The 10,556-nt window shown below is 35.6% G+C and overlaps 1 protein-coding gene across 2 annotated transcripts in view; it reads right to left on the minus strand.

Annotated features, from left to right (window-relative positions):
- Positions 1-211: 211 nt before the first annotated feature.
- Positions 212-10,556, minus strand: part of LOC111247703 (importin subunit alpha-1-like) — a 14,408-nt gene continuing 4,063 nt past the window's right edge. Inside the window, exons 3-8 of one of the 2 annotated variants that reach the window (XM_086984998.1) lie at positions 8,901-8,980; positions 7,106-7,509; positions 3,782-3,942; positions 2,098-2,333; positions 1,071-1,261; positions 212-924 (exon numbers count right to left, since the gene is read on the minus strand). In XM_086984998.1, coding sequence (XP_086841124.1) covers positions 820-924; positions 1,071-1,261; positions 2,098-2,333; positions 3,782-3,942; positions 7,106-7,509; positions 8,901-8,980 — 1,177 coding nt within the window. In that variant the 3' untranslated portion in view covers positions 212-819. The remainder of the gene's footprint in view (positions 925-1,070; positions 1,262-2,097; positions 2,334-3,781; positions 3,943-7,105; positions 7,510-8,900; positions 8,981-10,556) is intronic. The other variant, XM_022798961.2, reaches the window with a different exon arrangement.

Below are 10,556 nucleotides of genomic sequence, written 5' to 3' on the forward strand. Positions count from 1 at the left end.
CAAGGCTTCCTCGAACTGATTTGAAAATTGACTTACCTTGATCTAACAAAAACCTGATACTACGTACGAAATATTCTAACGAAACGGGTACGTGAAACGTAAAGGATTAGCGAAATTTATCTCTGACAGACGATTCAGGTGTTGTGTACGTACAAATAAAACTCTATAGTCTCCACTAAACCTAGTCAATGGCCAAATGAAAACCAAACGATTGAACCCAATCATTTGTTTTATTCTTCACAATGATAATGATTGTCGCATTCATTATAGATATGTCCACACCAATTTCTTAAAAAAATGCAGCGTTATTCAAGAGTGATAAATATAATAAAATTAGGCGATCCAGCAAAGCGCTTTACTAAATTCTTAAACATTAGCTAACTGATTTTGAGTTAGGTGGTCAAAACCTGTCAGAGAGCTTTATTACTCTGTGTTAATTTGACCAGTCATTTCATTTAACACATCTCTACGTAAACATTTAACATAGATGGCTATTTTTACGTAGCCAAAGCCATTTTTGCTTGAGCCAATTTTTGTACGAAGGAACTATCAGTTGCGGATAGTAACCATAATATTTTTGACTAAAAACAAAATCTTTCGGAAACGTAACCCGTGAAATAGCAATGGTTTGGTAGTTGTGATCTATTGCTTTGCACATATAAGATCAGATAGGCCTAGAGAGAGGAAAATATTGGAGATCATGTAAACAGTAGTCGCTTGCCACTGTTATTTATTTACCTATAGAACTTTAAAACTGGAACTGACTATTGCCGGATCCAGGATTGTTGGGATTGAACATGTAATGCTGACCGTCCTCAGCTACCGCAGGGCCTGTTTCACCTTCGCTGTCTTCTGCGCCCCAATATTCCTCAACGAGTTTAACCGCCATCCCGTAAATCTAAAACTCGTAACATTGTTTTTCGTCTTCATAGTTAGTGAATTATGTTATACATACATACATATACATACACGTATTTTCAATCGCACGTTTCAAAACATTAATATGAATAATTGCACGAGACAGGTTAATTACAACACAGAACAGTAACGCGAGTGACGGTCCTTCTTACCTCTTCGTTTTCGTGGGCCTGCAATCGCTCGAGTTGATCAACAAGTCCCATTTCCTCGAGTACCTCACACAGGGTATCACGCTGGTTCATCTTGTCGCCGGCTTGTAGGATATTCCTTACAGCATCCAGAACCACCATAGTGATCTTAGCGTCATTTTGAGTTAACATGTCAATAAGCGGTTGGAGTACACCTGAAGTTTACATTAAGTCGAATATAAATATGACTTTAAACTAATGCACTCCAGATTTATATTAAGCTAACTAACTGTTAGGAAGCGATGACTAAGAAAAGTATCTCTAGTATTATCAATGCGGCAGCTTAGCATTAATTTTCGAACTATAGTGTGTAATAGCTATTCAATGCAGCCGCATCGTTTGCAATCTCAAATTTTTGCGCGAAATTTCGCAATTTTCGAAAAAATAATTTTTTTTTCGCATGAAATGTTGCTAGCGAGTGGCGCCAGACTGAAATGTCATTAGCCTGTCTGGCCAAGTTGCTTTACGTTTAAAAGCACTTCGGCCTCCGCAGGTTCGCACAATGACTAAAGGAAGACGTAGTCCCAGCATAGTGATATCTAACAGAAGGTGCCGTGGATTTTTTCATTAATCAACTTTCTTTTCGCCGATTCCCCGAAAAAAGCGATATATATAATGAAAATTATTGACTTCACCATTTAAATCTTTATGTGTTATGAAAATGAAAGCACAGACTTGAGTAAGAATGTGGAATACTTTCTCTTATGCATCTTAGGCACGATTAATATGAAGATTCTTGTGTATTCAGTGAAAGACTATACCAATATAAAGCACGTGCGGGGCTATAATAGTACATTTCGTATTGCTGTATTTATATTGTAGCAGGCAGACATTTTACTTAATCTTATCTATTATCTAGATCTATTATCAAGAGCAGTTGTTGAAAATAAAACCAAGTTTCAAACGATGTTTAATATGAGGGTATTAAAACATACCGGGGTAAGTTCTACCACCAACGAGAACCACTAGTCAATCGTACAACCACACGCACCTTCTTGGACCAGTAATCCTATCTGATCTACGCTTCCTCCACAAGTGAAATTGGAAATGGCCCAAGTAGCCTCTTTCTGCGTTTTGACATCTCCATGTTGAATGAGTTCGATGAGACAAGGAACAAGCCCAGCAGTAATCACAGCTTGGATTTGACTTTGATTGCCAGCTGTGATGTTTGAGAGTGCCCATGCCACTTCCTTGCGGAGATTCAATGTCTCATTAGTTAAAAGATGCCTGAGAAGTAAAATAACAGAAGTGAGTAACATTTAACGAGTCAGAGCATAAAACTACACTGTTTGCGCGCAATCAGTGTTATCTGATTTTGTGATATCTGGCTTAAATCTCAATTGAAGACGCACTAAATACGTTCAGTTTACGGTCTACGCAAAACTGCGGTGCAAGGTTTAGGACAATTTGTTGGGCTAAATCGAAATACTGAAAATTTCCACTACAGTCTATTATGCAGCCTGCATCTTCATATTAGCTATGATAGAGTAATACTAACCCATAGTCTCGAAACTTTCAAATAAAAAAAAAGCTCTTTCTTAAGAAGTGACAGAAAACCGCAAATCTTAGAAAGGTATGATTCTCATTTATCATCAAAGTGAACTCTATGCTATTCTCTTATTTGCCCATATCACAAAGAGAGAGTGAGAGGGAGAGAGAGGAAGAGAGCGTTCACTTTAAAACTATATTCTTTCGGACATATATATATATATATATATATTCGGATATATATATATATATATATAATATATATATATATATATATATATATATATAATCGCAAGTTATTTGCCAGAAAAAAATTATTTTCAGTTTAGATTTAGGTTATTTTCAAATATTGTTTCAGCAGCATCTCCAGTACTCATTTAGATTTTAAGAATATTTTTAGCCATGGCCAGATGACATACGTTGTTTTTTTTTGCCTTTTTGATTGTGATGAGGATCATTATTTTCCCGGAAATTTCATTTTATAAGTATTGATGTCGAACCATGTGGATTATGCAAGACGGGCTTAAGAGTGAGGTTTTAAACACCTTTCACAAAACTACTTAGCAAGAAGGTGTTTTAACTCTTATTAATATATTCCAATTTCACAATACCTAACACTATCTTTGAGCTACGAGAAATCAAAATTAAACCAATCACAAAGATGCCTGCACACAAGTTTTCGAGATGTGATAAACCTTTAATAAATTATAACTGAAAAGGGTAAATCCAAGACCAAAGCAAAGTTTTCTTAAAATATATTTTTGTTCGCCCTTTTCACATTATTGTACACAAAATCTTCACACATGAAAAACGTTTATTTATTTAACGAGGTCACCGTGATACAAATGAAAAAACTGATTTTAAGTAATTCAAGTTAGCACATTTATGGTATGTAAAACTTAAAACTTGTATTACAACCGAAACAAACACTAAAGATTTGCGAATGTCTGTACTCGATTACTTTCGATTACGTTGATTACTCGATTACTGATTTTTTTTAATCAAACGGCTATGCAATTAAAGGACTAAATTAATACCTAATTTAGTTCATTAATTTTAACTAATTAAGTTAATTTAATTAAAGAATAAAAAAGTTAACATTAGAGAACTCAATAAAATGATGATCATTGTACACCTACAAGATTATGTCAACTTATACATGCTAGCTCTGCAGATCAGACTTTTACCTGAAGGCTGGTAAGGCACCGTGGTCGATCACCGCTTGCGTTTGTACATCAGTTCCGGTGACAATATTACCCAGGGTGCGTAACGCTGGTACAACAAGATTACGATCATTTGAAGAACTAATTATGCTTACGAGACGATCGAGTACGTATTGGTCCACCACCTAAGGTAAATCAGTCATCATAAGCAAAAGCATGCGGAGTTAATGGTATTGTACAAGTATTAATATAATGCACATTAATTTATCAGCTAAATAGTAGAATAAGCGTATTCAACATCTATCCTTTCGCTAGTACCTATTTTTTAGCTACGTGTATGAATTAAACAGTAGTTATGGTACTACACTGTTATTTACAAATCGGCCTGCGCATAGTTATTAATATTTTACAATTTTTTTTTTATTCGGTCATTACAAATCCTTCGCTTTATCTCTCATTGATCGATACAAGTTTCTATGAACGGAGAGATCCTGCCAACTTGAAGCCTTATTTTGTCTTATTTATGAATAGCTGACAGCTTTGGCAAAATCGAAGTAGCAGGATTATGTCGCAACTGCCTTATTATTCAGATAATTTGAAAAACCTCGATTCAGTTCAGTTAACACTTTGAGGGACATATTCTTAGTACCAATGTCATTTTCCTAAAAAGAGACCGAAGTATCTGAATAAAACGGATTATTTGAAGTGATAATAGTGGCACATGCAAAGAAGCTAAGACCCACTTAATGTCAAATACCCTATCTAACGTTCCATAAGGTATTTTAATAGAAAAGCAAAAAACATCTAAACAGACATAATCAGATTAAATTTGTAACATTCATATTCAAGTAATTACACCACCACTCTCAGAATAGTAAAGAGTTATCCAGAACTTGATCAAACAATTAGATAGCAAGATGACTAGCTTCGTAAGCTTTTTCCATGTTGGGAAAATTTTTGGGAAGAAATTCTGCCTCTATCGGCGTTCGCGCTGAGAAACAGCGATATTGTTGAAACAACCGGAATTTGCTATTTGTTTTTCTTTGATTTTCTGAAATAGAAAAGCTTTGTAAAAACGCTTTGTATATTTGGGTTTATATGGAATGCCAATGTGAAGAGACTTAGGAGTTTATTAGTCGATAATCAATGCATGCTTTTACTACACGTCACACCCCTGTACAAGGACAGATTTAATTTTTTAGCCCGAAGTATATCAGAAGCAAATTCGTCTAATTTTTGTCTCTTCACATAAATTCAGAGATACCAGGTCGACTAAGAAGTTGAAATTCGAGACGCTTTTGAAGACAGCTCCATTTGCATTCCATAGTGACAATTTGCCAATTTAGACGACGTAATTTCTCATGCGCTCACCAAGGCGCGGAAAATCCGTTCATTGAATTGCTTTGCATCACCGCAACGTCACTTAATTTTGTTAGAATCTAGCAGAACCGGATTGTCACCTATGGCTATAAGCAAGCATAGCGCTACAAACGAGGCTACGCTACTGAAAAAAACTCAAGTTATTCCATCACATCCCTAACTTGTCGAAAAAGCTTTTCGGTGGATCAGCAAAGATGTCTTGTGGTATGAAGCCTACAGACATCAGTCTGGGAGATTATCCTATATAAACAGAAAAAGAGGGAGCTTTTCCACACATTCAAAGAAACAATATACTTCAACAAAATAATCCTGCTACACAATGGACACCATTACACAGATATAATAAGAATATTTGACTTATTTACTATGGTATCTAACCTAGTGCTGGTCAACCACTGTCTAATCGTAAATGTTCAAGTCATAGCTAATCATCAGAAAAGGAAAGTTAAACGATCTTCATTTTCTGAGATCCTAAAATGTTTATGACTTATTTGGAAGAAATGCCTGTCCTTTATACCAAGTTCTACATACTCATGATTTACATAATCAAAAGGGAAACTAATTTAGTTGGAATAAAAATCGTTCAGGCCTGTAGTTAATGTGTGCATGTAAAAATCTTCGGGACAACTATATATATTACAAAAACGGGAAAAACCCCTTTCTGTTTCTAACATTCACATACTACTAACGATTTTTGAAGCATTAAAATGTTTGTCGGCTTTAAAACAATCTCAAATAGCAGGGATGTGAAAAATACCTCACCACCTCGGGGATGGTGTGTTAAATAAAACATCGGCTGAGTTTAGGTATTTAAATTGGCGAACTGTATCTTAATAATAAGATACTTAAGTGAAAGTAACAGGCGCTTATTGAAAGACTGAAATGATAAGAACCGATACTACACTTTAATTTTAGCAAAAAGCCGAGACACAATTCGCAGATATCACTTAAATCGGGTTATATGGAAACCATCACTTGTGCTGATATGATATATAATATTGATACGCATATAGAAAAAAAACTCTTGCTCTTTCATTTAGTAATTACCTGAAGCCAGTTTGTTATAAGAACTAATATTATGCTACCCGAACGCCGATTAGATTAGAGAAATATTGGACCCAACTTTATTTATTATAAATTATAATGTACTACAACGTTGCTTTTATATTATACGTAACTGACGGAGGCTATACAGACAAAACTTATTTTTTCGAGTTTTTCTAAAAACTAGACAGAAGATTAAGCTAACGCTCCGATCAAACAACAGGCTCTTCAAAACCTCTCGCGCCCGAATATTTCGTGAAACTTTATTTAATAATGTGCCATATCTTCTTAGTGGAAAAATTTTTCGACATAAGGACGACTGAAAACAAGGCTTATTGTACTTAGCTGGAGCTTCTTGTAGCGAGCAAGAATATGTAGTTAGATTAGGTTTTATATTTTGATCGCAGTGAGCTTTTAGTTACCGATTTTTGTTTTGTTAGTGTGTGACAGCATGTGTAGATGAAATTCTCCTCATCCCTGGCGAATCGGGGCATGCATGCTTGAAAAACTCGTGTAAACAAATGAAAAAGAGCCTTAGCTTTAAGGTGATCTTTGAGGTTTTCCACTACTACTATTTCACTTCTACCAAATACTAGAGCTATAGAATAAACTATAGCTACTTTTTATTTCATTCACTTTTTTTTATTGACTTGTTAATGGCCTGGAATACATCTTACACGAAAGGCATCGTCTGTTCTACAAGTTTATGCTCATCTTATATTGAAGCAGTGAATCTTACAGCATTCTGTATATTTTGAGCAATGTGTATAAAATTTGGGCATCTCCATGCTATAGTGCTGCATAATATTAAAGAATGATCCATTCATCAAGCTTTATACTTGCCATTCGCATGGAAATTCTGAATCGATATTATTTTCCGAAAAATATGTAACAACATATCGATAAATATTATAGTTTACGCACCTCTTGAATGCGGTCATCGGTTCCGTCGGAAATGTATGAGAGAGACCAACATGCATCCGAAATCACGGCGTTGGATTCATGCATCAAGAGTTGCTTTATCGCAGGAAGACATTCCACAACAGCTTCGAGCGGAGGAGGAGGATTCTTGTTGCGGCAGAGATTGCTAAGGCACCAAGACACATTGGCCAAGAAGTTGCATGACGTATCTTGCTTTATAAGCTTAATCACAGCAGGTATTATTCCGTTTCGAATCAGCATGTCACGGTACTCAGGTCCGTCGCCTGCGATATTTGCCAGCGCCCACACAGCCTGCTCAGCCACATTATTGTGTTTCGATCCAAGGAGCTGTATGAACAATGGACAAGCGCCTTCCCCGACGACGCACTTCGTCTGCTCCGCCGTGCCTGAAATCAAGTAAGACATGTATTTCTTTAGACTCTGTATCAATATCTTTAAGTAGGTCGTAAAGTAAATGCGCATACGTAAAAGTTGTTGGGAAAACAAATCGTTTTGATAAAAACGATATTTCTTTATCTATTTTGGTCGACGGTTAACCGCGTTCGCTTGATGTTCATATGTGCCGTCCACATAAAAGTGTTATAGATCCTGCATAATAGTTACTAAGCCAGCCTTTAGTTCAACAGAGGGTGATACTTGTTAATTCTAATTCTTTATGAAGCTTTTTATATATACATATTTAATAAACCGCGAATGCAACCTTAATTCCATAGAATTACCCCTTAAAAGTCGCTTAAAGAGATTTTTTAATCTAATATAAGACGCCACATGCATATATGCACTGAAAATTTATTTTGTTCCGTGCTTGTTCACCGCGCTTTCTTTTGGAATCGTCTTCCTTTCGGTCTTTTGAATCGTTTTGTTTTTCGTAGATATTTATTCTCATAAACGCTTGACCCGTGAAAAGCAATTCTAATTCATTAAATTTATTTCGAATCTCTTTTAGAAACAGATGTTAGCACATCATTAACGGCTGCTAATAGTATGTTGGTCGTAGCTTTTGAAAGCTACGAACAACGTATTATTTTTGAAAAGCAATATTAAATGAATCTTATGCATAATTATGAAGGACAGGTTGTCTAAGAAAGAAAGTTCGTTTAAGCACAGAAAATTACATTGGAAAGTCAGCTGCTTAAGAATGGCCTTACTAAAAAATTATTTGTATTATGGATATGTTTCGAAATGAGTATGAGGTATGTAATGATGAAGGTTAAATTTTTTCGCCTAAATTTAGCTTTAATATGCTGGAGGGCGCGTTATATTACCAGTTTCCCAATCACATATGTCGGTTATAAATACAGCGATACTTATGTATCAATGCATTACGATGGCTTAGTCGGAATTTTGAAGTCACGGAATCGATGCTTTGTGAAAGGCCACGTACACCCTACGTATTTAAACCTCCCGTTTTTTTCCTATCAGGATATGCCAAAGCAAGCGATATTACAGTTTGACCATTGCTCAAGAACTATGGCTTTATTTAAAAAACCTACATCTTACAATCTACTTTAGTTAAGTCTCTAGATTTATTTACCTATAGCACTTATTCGCCATAGCAACTAACGTATTATTTAATAAAACTTAAAATTTTATAGAAATAATAAACTGCCATATTCAAATAACCTAAGCGTTGAGTTATCCCTAAAATATTGCTGCAAATAATTAATCCTTAAGTATACTACTAAGTAGTAGTAAGTGTAAGTATACTACTAGAAATCCATCCCATTCATTCACTGAATGGAAGAAATGTGCCACTTAGCATTAACAAGATACTTACCTGAAGCAATATTAGTGAGGGCCCATGCGGCTTCAAATTGAAGATCAGGGCGGTCTTGTGCCTTAAGGATTTCCACCAGCCTGCACCAAACACATCAATTTTGCATAAAGTTAAAACTCTGACCTAACATCATACGATTCTTAGCATTCTACTGAAGTACCGTACGACATCTCATCAAAACAGGACTCCAAAGAAATCAAGAAATTATAGAGAACCCGCCACAGCTTACATGTGCATAAAATCATGGTGTATGTTTAGCTGAAGCAAAACTAAAACAACTTTATTTAACTGTATATTACAGTTTAATATATAATATATATATATATATATATATATATATATATATTTGCACGTATGGAAAGGTAAAGGCAATTTTCGTTATATTGTCTGGGGATACGAAGTTGCCCCAAACACCCTTACGCCCCACTTACAAGGTTATGCAGCTCGAGGAATACCAACGACCATAGACAGATTCAAAGCCTTAATCAGCTCTCGTGCACATGTAGAAATAGCAAGACCAACAGAAGAACAGAATCGTGCATATTGTGTAAAAGGAGGTAATTACGAAGAATATGGAAGAATCAATTCTCAAGGACAACGAAATGACCTGCACAACGTCGTGGATACTTTACTGGATGCTACAGATGACCCAATCAACGCTGTTGCTACGAATCACCCTGTTGCCTTCATTAAATTCGGACGTGGCATCAGAGATTTGGCATGTCAGTTACGCCTGGGAACTAAGAGAACACACAGAACCAAACTGTGTATTGTATGGGGTTACCCAGGTACAGGCAAAAGCTTCGGTGTTCGTCAATGTGCCGAAAAATTGGTTGGCGAAGATGAAATATATTATAAAACACGTGGTAATTGGTGGGACGGATATTCAAACCATAGAGCAGTCATCATCGACGATTTCTATGGATGGATTAAATACGACGAACTACTCAAAATATCGGACAGATATCCTTACCAGGTACCGGTCAAAGGAGGATTTGCCAATTTTATTTCTGATTGGATATTCATTACCTCAAATCAACACCCTAAGGATTGGTACCATTTTCAAGGATACACCTTCACTGCTTTACAGCGGCGCATTGATATCTTGATTCACATCCCAGATCCCAAAGAATCGATGCCATATCGATCCTTTCAACATTTTGAATATAATGATACTTGTGATGAAATAAAGACTATTTTTGGTTTCTGATATGTTTTGTTTTTATTTTATTCTTTTATTCTTTCCAATATTCCACCGATTGCCCGATCATGCATCGGATATAGCACACTTGTTTCTGTAAGTGTCGCTCCATACGATGCAAATCGTTTATATGCTATTCCACCTTCTACAATTGACGAATTTGTTAAAGAATTAGCGTGTAACCATGTAATCCACACAAACAACAAAACTTTACATATATACCGAAGTTCTTATATAAAACTGGAACTGGAGTGATTGGCAAAGCACGAAATGGATGGTTTCCATATAATCAAAATGTAATGCCTTTGAATGGACCAGTCATAGCATGGTCAAAATATAGAATGCCTGGAGACAAAAGAACAATGGAACTATCGATACAAAATAATTATAAAAGCAGTAATAGCATATAAACGATTTGCATCGTATGGATAAACTTAGTAGTTTATATATATATA

This window comes from Varroa destructor, unplaced genomic scaffold, assembly GCF_002443255.2.
Source record: "Varroa destructor unplaced genomic scaffold, Vdes_3.0 BEIS01000003.1, whole genome shotgun sequence".
NCBI lineage: Eukaryota > Metazoa > Arthropoda > Arachnida > Mesostigmata > Varroidae > Varroa > Varroa destructor.